General features: G+C 39.9%; 1 protein-coding gene across 1 annotated transcript in view; it reads left to right on the top strand.

Annotated features, from left to right (window-relative positions):
* The window catches only part of LOC107226429 (protein Shroom), a 180,128-nt gene that overhangs the window by 111,699 nt on the left and 47,061 nt on the right, over positions 1-21,368 (top strand). The window contains exons 3-9 of the mRNA XM_046730446.1: positions 4,238-4,570; positions 5,860-6,181; positions 7,855-8,100; positions 8,554-8,708; positions 9,395-10,126; positions 11,165-11,880; positions 12,991-13,969. Coding sequence (XP_046586402.1) covers positions 4,238-4,570; positions 5,860-6,181; positions 7,855-8,100; positions 8,554-8,708; positions 9,395-10,126; positions 11,165-11,880; positions 12,991-13,969 — 3,483 coding nt within the window. The remainder of the gene's footprint in view (positions 1-4,237; positions 4,571-5,859; positions 6,182-7,854; positions 8,101-8,553; positions 8,709-9,394; positions 10,127-11,164; positions 11,881-12,990; positions 13,970-21,368) is intronic.

The raw sequence follows: 21,368 nt of genomic DNA, 5'->3' as shown, positions 1-21,368 counted from the left end.
TAAGTAACTAATTGTACTTTTTTATGAAGTTACGCGAGGAATACCAATGCGTCGTGGGTAGCATTGACAATTTTTTTTGTTTTCCTAATTCGAAACCACATGTTTATTAAAAAAATAATCACATTATCAACTGTAGGTGTAACGTAACTGATTAAAGTATATCGTTATTGTCGTCAGGAAGAAACCGATTACTATTTGACGAATCGAAAAGCTTTTCGAAATGCGACACAATAGCGTCGCGAATTTTATAAAAATCTCGACAGCTTTTATTACCAGAGATCGGTAATCGCCTCGTTAATTCCAGTGTACAATGAATTGGATTGTTTATTTTTTACAACGAGTCGCGTAATACCAGATTCAGATGTTCAGTGTCGGTTCGTCTTTACGTGTAAGAGGACAACCCTTTCAGTCACACATTTTTCAACTCAATATTGTTACCTGAATTTTATTACCGGAGGGTTTTTGGGATCACCGATCACGAATGTGAAGTCAGAATTTCATCATTTTCAAGAAATTCAAGATGCAAATGAACTGTGATAGGGCTATTATATATGGTATATTGTATAAATTTATGAGGTGAAACGACGAGCAATTCATTCCACTGTGACTGAAAGGGATAAGTGAAAAGATTGAAAAGGTGAAACATCTTCGAGAAAATCGTTTCAAAAGAATTTAAGAATTTTTATTCGCCTAGAAAGTATAAATTGCACGAAGAGGTTATTAGAAATACGAATCTTTCGTCGTATAAATGGTATGCATATACATATTATACATATACATATATATATATATATATATATATATATATATATATATATATATATATATATATATATATATATATATATATGTATATATGTATACGTATACTATACAAATGTATGAACCGAGGCTGCGGTAAGGCAATCTCCTTAATTGGGTCGCATTGTGCAAAACTGTTGAGATAGGCAGGCGAAGATATGCCTTGGGTATTGTTCCAGTCAATTATACAAGCTGAATATTATAATTGGACCGGTGGAGAAGACGCGACGTGACCGCGCGAATTTAGGATGCCCGGTCATTAACTCATTAACCGCTCTAAGGTGCCCTGGTGGGTGCCTTTAATCTCCTCGCCTCCTTTCCGCGTCATTTCATCATTTCTTCATTATTCTTTACTTAGCGAATAAGAATTCCAAAGTAATAAGAAATTTAATTTCGGAATTATTATAAAAAAAAAGTTGGTTTCTATTTAAATCTCTTCGATATTTTTTGTACGACATCCGTTGGAACATATTCGTAATTCGAATTTAATCCACGATTTAACAATATCTCCAGAATAGTATCTAATCCTAAGAATTTACCGAGTTACATTTGATTTTTCATAACAACAATTCGTCGTTCTGTTTCACAACGTTTCAATATATCGATGATCGGGGAACAAATGAGAATAATGAATTGATCGTTGTAAGAAGGACGAAGAGGAAATATTAGCTGGTTCGGTGAGTTTACGTAGAAAATTGTTTCGAATCTACCAAATACTTCAGCCGTTTTCAAGGCATGTACCTGCGATCGATACTTTTCCTTCCTTCCTTCCTTCCTTCCTTCCTTCTTTTCTTCTCTCCTCCTACGCCTCACAGTTGTTACATCCGAGTCGCACAGTCGCCCTGGGCATTTTACGCGTGTATTTGAATTCGTCTTCGGTTCATCTCGTCCCCACCAACGGCGAGCATTACAAAGCGAAGTCAATGAACCCGTGCGCATTAATTACACGATTTAATATCCCGCCAGGTAGGACTGTATAGACGTGAAAAATTATCTCAGACCGTTCCTGATACGCGAAGGTTGCGAAGTAGGGTCAGTACTTCTCGATTAAGCTCCTCGCAATATGCAACGTTATATGCGGATCATGTATATATATTTACATCATTGTTTTTTTTTTTTTTTCTTGCCACTGAACTTCGTTCTACAGGACCCGAGTCAGTATCTGTTCTTAAAATTTTTAAACTCAATTTATCATATATATTAATATAATTACCTATACAGGTATAACAAATGATTATACAGAAGTAATGGAATTGCGATCTTTCTTTATTGCTTTGTTTTTTTTTTCTTTGATTCTTTCCATTGCATGATTATTTAATTTATGAACTTGCGTTGAGGACATTCGAGTTAGATTTTATTTAATGATTTTACACAGCACACGCGATAACAGTGCTCAGCGATATCGTGTAATAACAGAAACGAAAGTAAGCGTGTCGCATGTTGCCTGAACTTGATCACTTTCACAAGGAATATTTTTTTTTCATCACATGAACGTAATAACGCATCAAGTGGCGATCAACGCAACGTAATTACATCATTCCGGACGTATAATATGTACTGTATTCGACGTGTCAATGATTATGCGCAAACATCTATATATATAAATATATAATCACGCGTATGAGAAACGTATTTCAATTTAATGGTTCATTCGATGATTTGCATGCTCGTAAATAATTTCCTCGCTCAGTCTTCGACTGCAGTTGATATTTTTTTTACAGTCCTCTCTTCGAGTTTCAATCAATTTCACGCATTGTTTTTTTTTCTTGTTGTTAACTTTCCTTAAACTGAAAACTGAAACAAGATATTTATCGCTATTTAAACGGCCGCTGACTTACAGATGAGGAAAATAAAATTGCTCGTTTTATTTATTTATTTTTTTTTCTTGTTTCATGCGGTCTTTTTTCGAGATGTATTATGTTGCCTTCATCCATCTCGGCGATCATCAATAGCAATCAAAGCCTTACGTCTGTAGGATCGTATTTTATTCTCTAGTATATATATGTATATACATCTATACGTATTATATGCGAGCTGTGGAAATCGACACGATCAATGCAAGTAGTGTCTATTATATTATACGTCTATGTCTAGGATTTAATTGCGCAACGTAATAAAATTTTTTCATCTCTCTGTAGTACAAAAATAAATTTCAACTTTGGCCTTCCGACCTGATAAGAAAAAAAATATTGCAAAACAATAATGTGGGATTCTTGTTTCCCCATAAATTTCGTGTACCCTTAAATAAAAATCTCTCAAGTTATTAGTTTACCTTTTTGATCCAGTCTTTTATATTTTATTCGTTATTCGAAATGTGAAGTATAGAATATTTCGTAGTTGCCGTTTTCAACTAGGGAATAAATTGAAAGACGAGTCGCATTATTTATTTTATACGCTCCTAGCCTGGGAAAGTTGCACCTACAGTTTTATAGACATTACTGGAGGAGGATTCACACGTTATGAATAACGGAGCTTGTTCCGTGCGGATGTTTTTCGATTATTTATCGATTACGATACGCCGCCGGGCGGTGTTCAGTGCCAGTATGCGGATAAAAAATTGTTCTCACATCTCGCGTCGTCGTGACAGGAGAAGAAAATTCAGAGAAAGAAGGAGAGAGAGAAAAAAAAAAATAAAAATTGCGCAACAACAAAAAACAGCAACAATAATAATAAAATGAAGAAACCCCGGGGCGGCTAAAATAGTGGGCATATTTCGATCCGTAAGCTCGGAGTTGTTGGCGGGCATTAAAACTGATCCAACAAGCATCTAAATCACCGTCTTTCTTAATTGCCGTAGAACTCAGCGGCAGTAGTCGAAGACAGAGGCGTGTAGGAGAGTCGAATTTCACTTGGATAAATTAACGCCGATTGGTTTCCCATACGCGACCATGCCGTAAACCCTTTCGTTTATTGCGAATCAAGAAACGCGATACGCGTGGTTGGGAATGCAAAAGGATCTGGCGGTATATTCTGCACTGAGAGAAATTTGTAATTCCGATTACCGCTCAGTCCTTAATTATTTTCATTTTTTACCAAAATCGAAAAATATAGTTCCAGGTAAAAAATGAAAATTAGTTTTATAGCTCTTACCGGAAAGTCTGGTGTCCGTTACTATTCTTTCTCATTACGATCAATGTTGCTATGTTTTCTTGCAACTGTTGCGAAAAATTGACGTTAAAGCCTCGTTTAACTAAAAAAGTAGAGTAAACCTCAGAAACTGATTTTGCGTTGCAATTACCAAAAAAGGATCGACGATAGCGCAAAATGGTTAGGACTACCTCGTTTTTCGTAATTTTAACAATATTCAAACAGTTTTTTTTAACGATACCTGTTTCACTCAATTTTTGTAGTTAGTGTATCAATTTCAATTTTTCTCAGTGGAGTTAAGGAAAAAAGATATCGGAATTTTTTTTACCTATTTATTCCTCGATTCCAGGTGTATCCCGGATGGCGGGGACGTCGGACGCACGATGACGGATTTGCAGCCGTCGCCGCCAGGATATCGCGGCCAGGATGAACCCCCGGGACCCGCCAGATCACCGGCATCAGCACCCTTCCAGCCACCCTACAAAAACGCGACCTCGTCTTATCCGGCCGAGATCTACAACGGCAAGCAACCCTCTTCGCCTCGCGGCGGGCAAGCCGACTTTTATCACATTCAAAAAAATGACGGGTCGCGAAACGAAGTTGGTAAAAAGAAAACATCCCACGTCGCGATGTACAATGACGGATACAAGAAGAATACTCCTGGGTATAAAAACGACAGCGGGTAAGAATATTATATTTATTACCCACTCAGCCGTAAATTTAAATTTTTTTATCTCGAAAGCGGGACGAAAGTGGCATATTTTTCCCTAAAACGCATTTGCGGGAAGTATGAGATCAATTTAAAAGTCACGGTTTTTAAACAAGTATCGCGGCCAGAATTGAGTCGGAAATAAAGTCCTTTACGTAACACGGGAATAAAGTCGTAGATTATTCCCAAGGGTGATTCAACCGCCCGAGCGAAGCGAGTATAAAATGTAATAAGTATAATAATCTATGGTAACTTGATATTTTTTTTTTTAACAATACAACAATAATGACAGCGATCATCATAGTCTTGTACAATTTGTTCGATTTTTTGGGCCACATTTTGTATTCATTGATCGGTATATAACTTGCAAACTTTTCGAAATTATTTAATTATCAACAACGCGTGAAAAGTTTTTCTCGTGTAGAAAAAATACACCTCGGTGATTAATTCATTAATTATAAACTTCCATGAGTTTGCACATGGGTATATTGAATGTTTTTAAAACCGAAGGGTTGAGAAAATAATTGACGATTCATCGAACATTCACCGCGGCACAGTTTAAAAGAAACGAACGAGAAGACGAGGCTTAATTCTAACATAAGATAATATGATATTTATTTCTTTTTTCAATATTTTCATCCATTGTATCATCCATTATACGATTATTGAAAAGGACCACGCTTATGTACAATATTGCGTGTGTATCTAAAAATCAGACAAAGTGCAATTCGCGGATACTTGAAAAAATACGTCTGTAAGATTTTGATTTCAAGTGCAAAGGTCGAGTACAGAAAACCAAAATACAGAATCGACAAAATTCTATTACATTCAAAGTAATTCTGATATTTCTACATCACGGCATTCTACACTGACTTTTGTACTCTTCGACTATCTAAATTTTTAAAATAGAATCAAAACAGATCGTCACGTCTTTAAAAATTTGTTACTATGACCCTTTTATTTAATGCTCTTTCTACATTTCTACCCCCCACCCTGTTAATAGCCATGGCTTCTTTTTTATGAGGCTGAAGTTAGTAAAGTTAGCGTATTGAAACATGGGAGGAAAAAACAAAGAAAAAAAAGATCACTATTTTGCAATATTTCAGTGACTTTGAAGTAAAACCAAGTATCTAAAGCACGAATCACTTTTCCCTTATTATAATCGACCGCGTTTCAGAGATTCCTAAAATTGCGAAACACGAATCATGATCGCAATAACTTCACCAACTTGAGCCTCATTATTTTCTCCCCTCGGTTTATAGCTACAGCGAAAGCTCGGGCTTTGGAAGCTACAGTTTGCCGCTCAGCGAGCGTGACGAAGCTTCGCCGCCTCCGACGCCCCCCGTCAGAGACGCGTCGAGTCTTAAAGGAGTCTGCTACGGTCCTGGTCACGAGAAGTATCCGTCGTGGCCAAGCGCACCGGAGCACCACACCCACGACGAAGACCTCCACGCGGCCTCGTCTCTTCACGGCGGTTCCCACCGTTCGAAATCCTGGACCGACCACACTAGCTACCCCAAGGAAAAACCCGCACAGTACACGAGGCCACACGCGAAGAGGCCGAATCCAGCCTTCACTCAGCAGGTGAATTTTTAACCGCACGTAAAAAAACCAATAATAAGAAAAAAAAAACAAAAAACACAAAATTGAATTCTCAAATTTACCGAATATGGCGAAAAGAATATGTTTATTTAATTCAAGCTAACGCGGCTTCGCCGAATAATACAAATTATTGTTCTGTTGGATATAAAATAACGTTTCGTATTCCGACGTAATATAATCGTCAGATTTGGTAAATTTATACACAAATTGGTACAGTTTTTCAAATTTCATCGACGACATTTTTCTTATTCATATTATATATAATGAAATTGTGTTTCGTGAGGATTCATTGTGAGTTTAAATTTTAAGCGAATCGAAAAATTACGGGAATCTCTAACGTAAGAGTGAAAATTCAGTTGAATTCGGTCAAAATTTAAATTACTTCAACCTGTATCACTTATTTTTCTTTTTGCGATTGTTTGATTTTTTTTTTTTCAATCTGCTTCTCGAAGTGAAAAAGATACGTACCGAAAAATGATTCAAGGCACAAATCTCATTGGTATAATAATACTTGGTTAGAGATGATTTCTTTAGAATGGCTGTCCTCCAACAATGTTGTTTCCATCCAATTTTTTTCATCCTTCTTTATTCATACGTCTCGAGGTTATAACAGTAAGAGACACTTTGGGGGAGTTGATAAACGATAATATAATTATTTAGAGCTGTCCAGTTCGAAAATCGCTGCGTTCAATTCTATTCAGAAGAATAATACTGTTCTTTTATGTGCGTAGAATGAAACTTTAGCGGTAATTATTTATATATATATATACACATATATATATATATATATTAGAAGTAGAATTGTACATGTTAAGCCCACACGCCATTCGATATGGAAATATCAACTAATTTTGCCAACGATCTCTAATTTTGCCACGACGTGATCCAAGGTTACGTATTTAGTCGGACAAATTTGCCGTAGAGATTGCGATCAGCGCAAAATTCAATTCTAGAATTCAATGCTGTACGTTTTATTCCGGACAATTATACAAGTAGCCATTTACTTTGACCTCTGTACGCCGATATTGCCGATCGTCAGATATGAAAATAGCCGCTGTACGATCATTTATTATCATCAGTCAATTACAATAATCGGCGTGTATATCCTACCGGGCAAATATATTAACTAATCAAATGTCTCACGACACGCATCTTCGTCTTCTTGGTCTCGTGTTCAAAAAACGCTGTTCGAATATTGCCAGCATCGAGATCGGGTGATCGACCGAAGAGAAGAAGAGAAATAATCCTCATAGAACTTGAGCGATAATAAATTTTTCGACGTTGCAACACGTTGAAATATTCAACTTGGTTTTGGTTGTGCTATAAAATATCTCGATACGATCGAAACTGCCGTGCCTGCGACTATAAATAACACGTTTGAGCAATCCGTGAGTCAAAAATTAAATCCCTTAGATTTGTAGATTCAAAAAAAAAAAAAAGACAGAAAGAAAAACTGTGATTCTCATGCACGGATTTTAGTGTCCAGACCTTAAAAGGAAGACGAATTCGAATTTAGTGAGTCATTCGTCGAGTTTAGCTGTGCGGACGCGTGATGATGAGATGATCGTTACCACGTTTTAAACGATACTGCAGTTTCTCGATAACGTTGTTTGAAAGGTGGTAGCCAACTCTTCCCAACGATAATTCCTTCACAGCTGAAAACGGTGATGGAACGCTGCGAGAAAATACCTGCCGAGACGTACGAGTCTCGGAACCGTAGCAACACCGAAGCGACGGAATCGAGGCTTTGGCCGCGCGTAGATCGCGAGGGTAAATCGATAGGCGACGTCGAGTATGTCGCCCCTTCTCCTCCGGAACGCGAACAGCAACCTCCGCAGACCCTCAGCCATGCCGACCTCGAGGCCTACGTCAGGAGCTATCAGGACCCCCAGGTTAGCCAGGTCAGTTTTCGTTGAGTGAGCCTTGAGGATTTAAATTTTGTAAGAATTCAATGAGCCAGAAGAGAAGGATCTGTCATCTACCATTTACCACGTATCTTCTATCTTTTATCATCTGCTATTGGTCATCTGTCAGCCGTCATCCATTATCTACCATTTAGCATCCATCATCTATCATCAATAAATATGAAACAACGTTCCTACTTGCTCGATGAAAATGAATCGGCTGTTCAGAAAATTCGAATATATAAGTATGCATATATGTATGAGGTGTAAAGGTATCACGATTGAGAACAGCTCCGGTATGATTAAAGTCACAATCAGCTCGGGTGTTTTTCATCGGATTCCAATGCTTCTACTGCAGTCTTAAAGCAACTCGTCGTCAACTCGGAGGACAACAAAGTAAAGAATTTCGAAAGCTGTACCGTCTTTACTTGAATTATTATTTCTTCTCAGGTTGACTTGTACCAAGAGAGCGCCCTCACTCAGGCAGGTCTTGAAGAGTACGCGAGGGTCCAACACTCCCAGCAGGCAAGCTACGCGCAATCCGAGGGATACCACAGCTACGTTTCCAGTGTGGACTCGACGACGAACACCCCGTTTTTGGACAGGTGAAAATTTGATTGTTGGTTTTTTTTTTCCTCGTCTAAAACTGATTTTACACAGTCAAAGGTTAATTTTAAATATCATTTTACCGGAGAATTGACTACCTAACTTATCGATTAAGCCACCGCTCTCCAAATCGCATGCAATAACTTTTAGTAAAACTAAAACGATATTAGCAGGAATATTTATTATACCAGATTATTTTATACCGGTACAGGTGAAATGAATGAAAAAATTTGAAACGAAGCGCCTACTGAAATTCTAAAAAGTACGCCGCACGAATGTCAACGTCAGCCGATGAAAATTTAAACGACAAAATAAACTACATGTATAGACTTGACTTCGAGAGAGGGAAAAACGTGATCGCATAGACAAACAACCGCAGCATCCTCTAATATATTGTTCTAACCTTATAAGCCAGCTGTAGAAGGAACCGTTGAGCATGATTAAACACAATAATCACTGCAGGGGTTCAATTATACAACAATAATGTAAAAGGTGTATACCGGTATGAAAAACCGTTAGGAGTTATTTGATGTTTTATTGCCGTATAATAATAATTCTGACAACAATAATAATGATAATAACAGCAGTGGGAGAAGAAGATACTTCGCAAATCTGTTCGAGCAGGGTGAATATCGTTAAACCTCCGTAAGATAATAATTACTAAAGCCGACGGTCGTCTTTACAGACTGAGGAGAGACAGCGAGGCCGTGGCTCAACGGGCAGCGTCTTCGTGGGAGGACGCGAGAGAAGGAAGAGACAGCGTCGTTACGACGTCGAGCGGAAGTGCTTCGAGCAGCGAGACGCTCAAATGGCACGGTTCGATGTCGGACGTGAGTGTGGCGAGCGGACTTCCGGCGCGTCAGGTGGGCCTTCCGGAGAAATGGCTGCACCACGGCTCGATGTCAGACGTGAGTATAATCTCGCCGCAGAAACAGCAGTCCCCGAATTTACGGGATCAGCACAAGTGGCAGGGATCATTGAGCGACGTAAGTTCGGCGAAGAACGCCCGGAAGCAGGAGAAATGGCAGAACTCGATGAACGACAGGAACAAACGGGCCGGAAGGGCCGTACCCGAAAACGTCGAGGACGTTGCCACCGAGTGGCAGGAAACCGGAACCGATGGTAAAATTTGGCCGGAAAACAACGTCGCCGAGAAGTACGTCCACCACTCCCAACCCACACCGCAGAGTCCTGACGAATGGATATCGCATCATGGATCCATGTCGGATCTCAGCACCGCCGGACTCCAGAGTAGCAAACAACTCATCGCTCACAGCGCCAGGGTTCAGACTCCTCAGCGACATCATTCCGAGAGTGTTTTGTACCTTGATCGTGAACGGAGTCAAAGAAAACTGCAGTATGCAAGCGGGACGCATTCTCAGACTTCACAGGATTCCGGACAGTCGTCGTCTATGAGGTGAGTTGTTTTTTTTTCCGTGAGGTGTAGATGGTGTGGATTATGGTTTGATAACTGAAGGATTTCTCCCTGAGGGTTAACAATGCGCCGGCGGATAGGCAACCGTATTTACGTCTTACGGGCGGCAATCGACTCGGATGCAACTTCGGTTGCCTATCTGCCGGCGGAGTTATCGTGGTTTGATAACTGAAGGATTTCTCAGCGAGGGTTAACATTACGCCGGCAATTAGGCAACCGAAGTTACGTTTTACAGGCATTAATTAACTTGGATGTAACTTCGGTTGCCCATTTACCGGCGAAGCGACGTTGTGTTGTTAAGTTTCAACGAATCCTTGCGGTATAATATCAACGTATTCCATAACAGATGTCGAATAAACTACGAAAAAAGAGAACAAACGAAGTTATTGTAGGTATAATCATACCAAAAGTGAAAAGTTGAGTTTCACTCGATTTCAGGGCATGTTATTAATCGTACTATGAGGGGAAAGTCGATACTCGCACCTCGAGATTAACATACAGTGATATTTAGACATATTGATAGACAATGTCTTCCTGTGCATGTTTTGCTGTCCGGAAGAAGGTTGAATTCCTGTATTGAACATCATATTTGTAATTACGAACCAAAGAATGACCGCGTTTCCGATGAGTGATGAAGAACAGAAAAAAAATACGCAAGAACTAGGGCAGATCGAATCAGACTAGATTACGTCATCAGGAGCTGCAAAACAAAAAGTATATTTATGTCAAACGATAATTTATTACGAGGAAAAAATGTCGTCGAGAATATTCGATGATTTCCAACCAATTTCAAATCACAGACATTATGCGATCGGGAATTTTTATTTCAAGATGTATGAGTATACGAATTGTAATTTGTAAAATGTATATTCATCCTTTGCTTATAAAAGCCTAACTTACGAACTGGTAACACAATTGATAAGCGGTATAAAATTTGTAGCAAGTATTTTGTACGAGTATTGCTGGTTCCTATTCAAGATAAAGAAAAAATTAAATAAGCACCCGATAAAAATATTCCAGAATGGCTCCAACGTCACCCCAGCAGCCGCAGCTTTCAGTGGCGGAGCGAATAAGCGAGCTGGAAAAGCAGCAGCAGCAACAAATGCGGTACACGTATCTCGACCCGGACAAACGTCACCGAGTTTCGGACCCGACGTTGAAGGCGATCCAGAAGAAGGCCCTGCTCTCGTTCTACGAGCGACATCACCAGGCTTCCTGGAGGTCCGAGCCGCAGCTCGCCCAGGGCGTCGCGACGCCCGCCCCCCAAAGTCCGCCCCCGCAACCGCCCCCGAGACCGAGGCCGGCGTCCTCGAGGAGGGCGAGTTCAGCCTCGGATTACGCGAGCGGAGGAGCCTGGCGGGAAAAATCGGGACGAGGTTCAAACGTTCCGGAAATTTCGAGTCCCTGCAGCCCGAAGCATCAGCACAGCAACAGCTGCGGTAGCCTTTCGACCGATCTTTTAGGGCCGGTTATCGTCGGCCAGGCGATTTCCATCGACGACTGGGTTCCCGAAAGGCCACCGAAAAAACCCCACCTCAGAAATGCCTACAACGATCGCGTTCCCAGCCCCGATCTTCCGCCCCCGTCACCCCCGACGGTCACCGAACACGAGGTTTTGAACTGTGACGACCCTCTGCCTCCGCCCCCGAGTGACCTGCAGAACGATGCGATATGCGGACAGATCGATAATAAGGAGAATTCTCACACGGATAGACACGCCGTTGGAAATGATTCGTGTAAATATTTTTATGAATTATGCGTCGTTTTGGAACGCCGTTTTTTCAAGGTGATCGTATTCTTTCGCAAGATATATGTACACAATTACATGGTCGTTTTATTGCGAGGTATATACCTAGTCCCGTATTGAGTGTTTATCGAATTTTCAAGATTTCGTTGATTGCTCACAAAGAAAAAGAAACACGAAATTAAAGAAATTATTCAAAATAGCTTTAAAATTCTTCAACGTCTACTACATTCCTTCGATTTCACTGTACGATTGTTCGTTTTATTCGAAAAGACTGGATACCAGTATTTCATGTTTACCTGTTTTCAATTCGATCTTCGTATAAGCGGGATAATATAACAATTTGTTAAATACTCTTTACACGACTATCTCGCGTTAAAATTAATGAAAGGTATCAATTTTTTATCAATCAAAATCCTAAAGTCCTGACATTTTACTTATCTTACCTTAAAAATTTGCTGTTTTTAATCAAACTATTGAAATGTAAGGAAGAAAAATGCGTTGTCGCATTTGTAGCTATGTGAAAAAATACGTTTGTTCTCAAAATTCACGAACTTCTGATATCAATATGTTCCAATGTCAAGTTGAGGCGATATCGAACTGATCAAGTACATAGACCCGAATTATCATCAGTATTTATATAAAAACTATAGAAAATATTCTCTTTTCCAAAATATATTTGACGATTCATCAGACACAACGAGACTGAAGTCGAGATACGTAATAAAGTTACTATAAAGTGATTGTTATACCAATCAAATGTCAATGGCATCTAATATTTCTGACAAAACTGATCGTCATTCTCCAACAAATTATCAAAATGAAATCGTACAAAAGTTTAAACGCTTCTTACGATTTACAAACAATTGGATTTAGAATCATATCTCATTATATTCCAAGAGACTTAACATGATAAGTAAAACCAATTTCGCTTGCATCATAGTCTTTTCGTTATAGGGATTATCTCGAAAAGCTGCGATGTATGGGATAAAATCCCGTACCTCCCAAAAAAAGAACAGCTCGATATCGCTTGAAGTATAATTAAAAGGGTAAAAAAAACGTGCTTCTTGTAATTGATCATCACGATATTGTTCCACCACAGTGCAGAGGACGCAGCAGCCGGAGCGACAATCGACTCGTCGCTCTTCGAAGCACGGCCACAAGCGGGATCAGGATCGTGTGAAATCGCCAAACAAGACTTCAGGCGAAAAGAACAGCAACTTGCACTTCGTGCGCTCCTCGACGAGCCTCAAGCAGGGAGAATCAGGACCAGCAGTTGAGAACGGAGTCTCAGCAGGGTTCGCGACGCATCGAATGGTGCCGACGGGTCGTTCGAGTTTGCGCTACCCGGCGACGCAGAAGCTGATGGTGAACGGACGTGTGGCACCACTTCCGGCGCGACGGACGTCCGAAGAGCGCGTCGTGTTTCCGGCACGGCCACCGGCGCAGCTTCCCGATCTTATTTCGCAGCGGTACAGTGACTCCGGGAACCAGAGACCGGCCCCCCAGGTTCCGGTCGAGCCGAGGATCCTGCGGCAGGAGTCAATGCGCGCCGAAAGCTGCGCCAGGATCGACGCTTCCGGTCTGCTCCGCAACGACTCTCAGAGGCTCGAGTCCTCGAGCGGACAGCGGCCGCAACCACAGGTCCCAAAAACCGAGTCGAAGGGCCCAGCTCAGCCCCCGAGGCCCAACTACTTGCCGCTGCTTCAGGAGGCCTCCAAGTACCCGGAGAACGGACTCAACTTCACACTTGGTAGCCCAGTCAAGACCAGCTATGAGGCCAGCTCGAAACTATTCGCTGAGGGCAGCCCGCAGAAGTATCACGAACCCCCGAAGTATGTGCCCAACTCCCAGAGAACGATGCAGGAGAATGGACAGAGGAACTATTACGCCCTTCCTCCGAAGTACGCCGACCTTGCAACCTCCCAAAAACCGCAGCCCCAGACCCCGGTCGACAGATATTCCGCTGGATCATCGCCTGGATCACCACCCCCGCCGCCATTGGCACCCAGGCTGAGTACATCCGGCAGGAAGTCACTTCCGCCACCGCCGAGACCGGCTCCTCCTCACGGGCAGCAGGGGTGAGTGATGAAATCTAGTTTTTTTTTTGTAAAAACTATACCGCGACAATCTCTTGAAACTTGAAAATGAACTGCGCATGCGCGAGTTTCATCGGCTGTTCGTGCAGGCTGGCCATCCTGAGTTTCAGCTGTCAAACTGTTTCTGCCGGCGATGTAGTTGACACGAATTTTCGAGGTTAGAATCTCAAATAATTGAAGCGGTGACTCGGAAAGGTTGGGGAAGCATTTGTTATCGGGTCGGAAAGTTGATTCTTCAAACAACGGTCGGAACTTAACGCTTATGCTGTTTGAAACTTCAAACGCACACATTTTGCGTAGGTTGGCTCGCCTGTATCGCAAACAAAAATGTCGCTGCGGGAATATTTCGCCGACCAATGAGATTGAATTATTTGGCGCATGCGCGGTTAATTTTCAAGTTTCAAGAGATTGTCCCGGTATAAAAAGAAATAGAATTGATTTTGTGTTTGAAATTGAGGTGTGTTCTGAGTGATATGAACACAGGGGGTCACGTGAATTATTTGAGAGTATAATTTACGGGATTTGATTTGTATCCATTCTTTCGTAAAGCATCTGTCTGCATCTGAACACCTCATAAGGACTGTTTAGACCGAACTTATGCTTTCCTTTCCTATGTCCTTATCATGTTCACTATTCGGATCTTTAGCGATTGCATGGAAAAAGATTTTACAAATATTTATCTCCAAAGTTTTCATCCCCGATTTTGCATCAGTGACCGTAAAAACTCATATGCACAACCTTCAAAAACTGCTAATCAGCATTTCAAATATCCTGACCTTGAAGAAAATCAACTGTTCAGTTGTTCCATCATCAATATCGAGTGAGCAAATTAATGTCTGCGTTTAACGTTCGAGACACTTTCACTGGGTTAAGTCAGCAGTTTTTTTTTCGAATGTGAAAAATCGACGAAGGAAGAGAATTTTCAAAGGACGTATAAATATATTGAAGCTGTCATCCATTTTTGACATCTTCAATTTACTTATTTATCAATTCATTTTGCAAAATATCGCTTTCAAATATCGCACCATCATTACAAAACAAGATTTTCCAGAAATACACTGAACAAATTTCGATGTCCTTTGACCGTATTTTCGCCAAACGAACGTGTTACACCACAAATATTTTCGTAATCGGCCAGAAATAAAGTCCGCTTGGACTTTATTGATGACATATAACAAAAGTGAAAATATCTACAACCAACGGATCACCGCGCCTGACCCCGTCGGCCTGATGAAATCGTCGTGCAAGGTGTACAAGAATCAGCCATGCCGTTTATATTTATTCCTCTTTCTTGGTGTAGAAATCGACTTGTCCTCGGTTATATTGTTTGCAACAAATTTCACACGGAATTCATCATTTTTGAATTAATTCATTCAGGATGAATTGTAATTAATATCGTCCTCCTTTTGCACCTTGTGTTAGAGAGTGATTGGTGGGTCGAAAATACCAACACTATTTATCAATGATATTACGAAACGTTCGTGCATTGAGGATTTATCAAATAATTATATAATCGTTAGCTACGATTATCTCTTTTCATATTCTAAAATAGAAAATACCGGAATGACAAACTGAAGATTAGGTATCGATGCGTCGTTTCAAATGACTTCAAAATTGTTGACGATCTAGTAGATTCGATCGATTTAACACTAAAATGGAATATTTTATTTGGCAAATGATTTCCTGGAAAATCACTGAAACACTTTTGTTTTTATGTTGGTATCGTTAAATAGTTAATTTAAGAAAATAGAAAATCTGTTTCAGTGACCTTGTAGAAAATATAGTCTTTCTATAAATAAAATGAGCCTGTAATGAAACGAATCCATTTGATCTTTAATTAAAAATTTTGAAACGATTTGAAATCAAGCTTCTGTTCATAATTTCAATATTTTTCATCTTTCTATTACAAAGGAGATCTTCACAGCTTGCGATTACAATTATTTCATGAATATGCTCAATGCTCGACTATCTCTGAAAAGGGTGAATAATAAAAGCATAGATTTTTGGTCAGCAAACCTCCTTTATTATCAACTGTGTGGAAAATCGTGAAAGTTGCCGATCTTCCGGAAGCTCAGGCACTCGCAATTTTAAAACCATGTGGAACGAAGGTCGGACAATATCGAGCAGCAATTTTTTCTTACACCTGTAAATAATATGTACACAGGAATTCTTTTTACAGTTCCTTTTCCGCGTGCTTATAATTCTCTTTCGACAACCACCGGAAACGAATTGACTAAGCGTGTAGCTGTAAGTGTGCTTTTGTACTCAAGTAAACGGAGTTTCGCTCATCACGCAGAGTCCGTGAAATTGCACGTAAAATACGTAAGGAATACGGTAAACTAGACATTTCTTCACTTCGTATCCATACGCGTCATGTATTTACCGTATTTCGCAAATTCATACTAAGCCAGTATGATTAATTGACTTCGGCAATTGCTGGGGAAAATGCGGATGATTGAATGTCATGAAGTAATTATTATTTTCACCACAGAACTAATGAATACTCAGGCTTTCTGTAAGCATTTGTCTCAATTCTAGCATCACCAACTCTGCGGGAATGAAAATGAAATAAATATTGATAAAGTTTGTTATCCAACAGAATCATTTCTAATCTGAAATAGCAAAAGTTTATCTTAAATTTTCAGACTATTTTACCTGACTTCTTCTTTCAAAATTCTTCGAAATAAAAAAAATTCTTTCGTTTGAAGATCGTAGAGATCCTAAAACCATACAAAAGTAATCGTTTTTTCATAAAATTAGATTTTTTTTTTAAACAAATATTTCCAACGTACAAAATTGAATTTTTTATTTTTTACCATTTTCTCCCGACGTTTTCGCGTTACCGTTTCTCTGAAACAATAGCACATCATTTTTGTTTTCACCCGGAGTAACAGTGACGTCAATGACTGGAATCGTATATAATTATTTTGAAATTCATCTGCTCACAATAAATAAATGAAAAATAAAACAAAGTTAAATTCACATACACCACACAGGTTCAAAACTTGCGCGAAAACAAGTAACACCGTAATTACAACCATTCCTCATTGGTATAGATAAAGCGACGCTTGATCCCTGCGGGATCGCATAAATCAGCATGTAATTACCATGGTTACGGTCTAATTTGCGCATTAATAACTTTCCCTGAACCTAAGCCCGAACTGGCTTCTCCCTTTTATCGGGTCGGGCTTCTAATATATTCACCATCTTTTACCACGTTATGGTTCCGCAGTAACTGTAAAGTCTTCGAGAAACGCGACCGTCTAAACGCCTTTTCCATGCATGCCCATATCCCATATCCCATATCCCATAAAACATCTCCTACCGTCGGCCACGGTTCCTCAGCCATGCAGGTTTCACCGTTCCTGACCTTCCTCGAGCGGGTCCGAGGTTAAGCGGAATGAACTCGTCCACCTCCGACATCTCGAACGAAAACTCGGAATTCCGCCGTGGGCTTAAAAAGAAAAAGTAGAAAGTGTGTCGGGAGTAAAAGTATTTTTCGTATAAGGGGAATCGAGCAGATGATGTGTGCGTCTTCTTTTTTTTTTTTATCCTCTCTCTCTCTCTCTCTTTCTTTCTATCTCTATTTTTCTTTCTCTTGTTCTCTCACTCGTCGCATCGGTTCGATTAATATTATTTTTATAAACATACGGCGCGTTATGCACGTAAGTACTTTGCGCGTTCAACAAAGACGTAGTTTATCATCGGCTCCGCGGAACAGCTCGATAAAAACACATTTTTCAACCATCAGTAATCGAAACTGGGTGTGTTTTCTTCTTTTTTTTATTTCAATAGGATTTTGTTTTAACGAATTTGAACAGAAGTCTATGAAAATTCCCCATAACGTCTAGTTGTTTTGATTTTTCATTTTCTTATCTCGTTCAAACGCGTGAAATTGAAGTTGTCCGACAGTTTCACTCCGAGAACCTCGAGTATGAAATTTGAACTGTTGAAATTTGAATTTCACTTTCGAATTATATTTTATGTATGCGATAACTTATAGTGTTTCATACTGACTGTGCATGCCGTTTGCGTTTTCCCTAGGATTTCTCTTTTCCTAATCGTTGAAAACTAAGAAAATCGCAATCAGTGCTGCGCATACAGCCATTGAAAAACGCTCTCAGGATTCACTAGGGACCATTTTTTTTTTTTTTTTTGTATCGTAAAGCAGATTCGACCACATTAGATTAGAAAATGTTGGGGAAACACGAACTTTCATCATATCGAAGTTAGTAACATTATTGTAAAACGATTCGTGCCGAGGAAAAACCATTTCGCCATTTTGGAATTGTCTGTAATTCAGCAAACCGTTATAAAAAAAAAAAAAAAAAACACACACACACACACACGCACACTCATATTCCGAAATCTTAGTCCCTAGAAATCACTATTAAAATTTAAAAAATAGCGATTTTTCCCCAATGTTTTTTTACGATAACGTTACTAACTTCAGCCTCGTGCTTGCGGTTGTTTCGGCGGCCAGAGTGACCAAAGGTCATAAATTTAGACGACAATTCGCCGCGATGTGTCTAACCTCATAATTTTGACTGTTGTCCGTGTTGAGCACAACTGCCGGCGACAAGTGTGAAAATTTTTGAAATTACGTTCCTGTCGGTTTTTCGCTCTAGCTAACATCCGCTTTCGGATTGTAACGCGTGCGCATTGAACTTTGGCAAACAACGGACCATGCATTCGTTAGAAATTCACTCTGTACAATATTCTCTCGTCGAGTGGTTCACGTGATGTGAAAATTACGTACACATATATTGTTGAACAATTGAAACAATTCTCATATTTAATTTGTTTTTCCTACGTAGGTGCATTCCGAGGTGACAAATGTAACGTATAATTATTACATACATACATATGTATGTACAGAACAAATGAGTTAATGAGCCCGCAGCTTGATACCGGGATTCTTATTTCAGGCACCAATTGTTGGTAATATCCGTTCTCATGGTTTAGAAAAAAAAAAAAACAAAAAAACAGGAACATTTTCTACTGACAATTCTACGCGCACCGCTGTCAAGCAGGAATCCATTAGTTTTGTTCGAGATTGATCGGTCTCGTTTTTCTCACAACTCATACATACATTTAACTGAAAAAAATATAGTAAACTAAACAAACGGATTAGAAGAAAAAAAAAATCCCTAGACTATTATATTCACATCGAATAGTTACAATTGTGCCACATTTTATCGTAATTAAAACAATACGAAAAACCATTTCATATATAATTACAACGATACCGATAACCCTAGAATTCTCTATCAATTCAAACATTATAACAATTGAAATATTTCTCAGTACACATATTTCAACGTGGTTACAAAATTTCGAAAATAACTGCAACTTCCGTATTGCTTCTTTCTTCGTATTTACGTCTATCCGTTTCTCCGAGGTTCCGCTAACCGTAACGAATCACGGACAAAATCGGGACCCTGCATGACTTCCGGTCTGCGGATCCCTCCGGGTGAAGTTGGCCCACGCAGTAGATGCTTGGTTAAATCTAGACACGAAAATTTTGTCACGGTATAACGTTGTGGGTACGTTTCGCGATCGTCTTCAGAGAGTGGAAACCGGATGGACTTTGAACAAACGGACAGCGAGACAATGGAGCGTCTAAATTGTTTTCCATGTGTTTGTGTGTATTTAACTTCGGAAGAATCGGTGGAACACTTGTCCTACTACTGGCTGTCCTACTACGGGTCCCATCTGTTCGCAGACTTAACTGTTTTCGAACGTCGGTCCATTGATCGCGTGATATTGGCGGGCTAAGGAATGAAATTACTTGCGGCTAACTAATCGATCCGTCAGAATCACCCGATCAGATCCGTAACGGATCGCGTCGTTTCTCTCTTGCTTTTATGCGGGTGATATTCGTTCGCTTGTGCAACGAATTTTCCCCCAGAAATTTAGAAATAGAAATAAAAGATTCTTCATTACGCGGTAAAATTCGAAACGTTCGATTGCCGTTGAAATCGTTTCGAACTGTCTTTGAAAAATATTGCAAGTTAATTGTTGCTGGTGGTTTGTGAACATCGATTTAGTTTTTTCGTTGAAAAAAAGATTGATTGACCGTGTCTGCAGACATTATGAAATCGTCTTAATCAACGGTTCGATTCTGGATATGTTTTGTAAGGTTGTATAAATGAGGTGTGAAGAAATAAATACAATTGTACGACACAACAAGTGTGACGGAATTTAAACAAAAAACAATTAATTATTCTTCCGAGGCGTGCGCGTGTGGCACGAGTAAACGGAAACTCAAGTCAATAACGTACTACGTCATTTTACCCAACACGGCTGCTTCGCTTCGAACTGATTTCTACGTCAATCGTTGACGAAGAAAACAAAATTTTTGCTGTTAAATAAGTATTATTTTGTCGTCGAACGCGATATTCCCGATCGTCGGTATTAAAAAAACGAACTCTAGCATTGTCGAGATCCTACGAATATCAAAAAACACAAACATGTATTTGACGAAGAACAGAAATTCCAAAATACTCGTTCGCACGATACAACGACTGACATTTTGGTAGACACGAGCTTTCATTTTTTACGCCATCTAAAGAAGCTACCGCCGTTTATTTTACTCTACGAAAAGACAAATTGTTTTTTTTTTTTTTTTGTTGCGACAAAAATTCAACTTTTGTAAACAATTGTTAATTTTCCACGCACTGTGCATACCATCGATTACGAAAAAGGCTTTAACCCAGAGTAAATTCATCCTCGAAGTAAAGGTCACGTCAAGTTTCTTCTTTCACCGATACCTACGACAGACTGTCACCTCTTTACTCACTGGGCCATGAATCCTTGGGCCATAAAGCAGCCCAGAGTGGCATGAAGTTTGACTCGACATTTGCCAGAGCTGAGGACGATCGTCCCTTCGAATCCGGTAAAATGTCGAGACTTGACGCCCTAGATCCGTACTTTGATTTTCAAAATTCGAATCAGACCGATTGAAGCGAGAGAGAAAAAAGAAAAAAAAAGGGAAAAAAGTGGTTCCACCGATTATCGGTGAATCAAGTTGAATATCCGTGAACGCCTTTTGCCATCTCCTGGTCCGATGCCGGATGCAAAAGGATGCTCTCCTCGATCTTGCGAGGCGATAAATGTATTTTCACCTTTCTTTGTTCCCTCCGCGCTCTGATTGGGTCAGTGACTACTTGCCCTCGTGTGACGAACCAGCGACCTCCGAATGCTATGCGAAACGCTTACAATACCCGAGGATCTGCTCGTTTTAGCGCGGACGGTTCTTTATACCGTGAAATGGAAACCTCGAGGATACGTCGTTTTGTTTGGGAATTCGTTTGTACGAAAGTTGAAGTTTGTAGTTTCATGTCGGCAACATTTTCACAGTCGATTAACCCTTTAATCC

The sequence above is a fragment of the Neodiprion lecontei genome, chromosome 2 (genome assembly GCF_021901455.1).
Source record: "Neodiprion lecontei isolate iyNeoLeco1 chromosome 2, iyNeoLeco1.1, whole genome shotgun sequence".
Classification (NCBI taxonomy): Eukaryota; Metazoa; Arthropoda; class Insecta; order Hymenoptera; family Diprionidae; genus Neodiprion; species Neodiprion lecontei.
The sequence above is the reverse complement of the archived record's forward strand: the minus strand, read 5'-3'. Positions and strand labels throughout refer to the sequence as shown.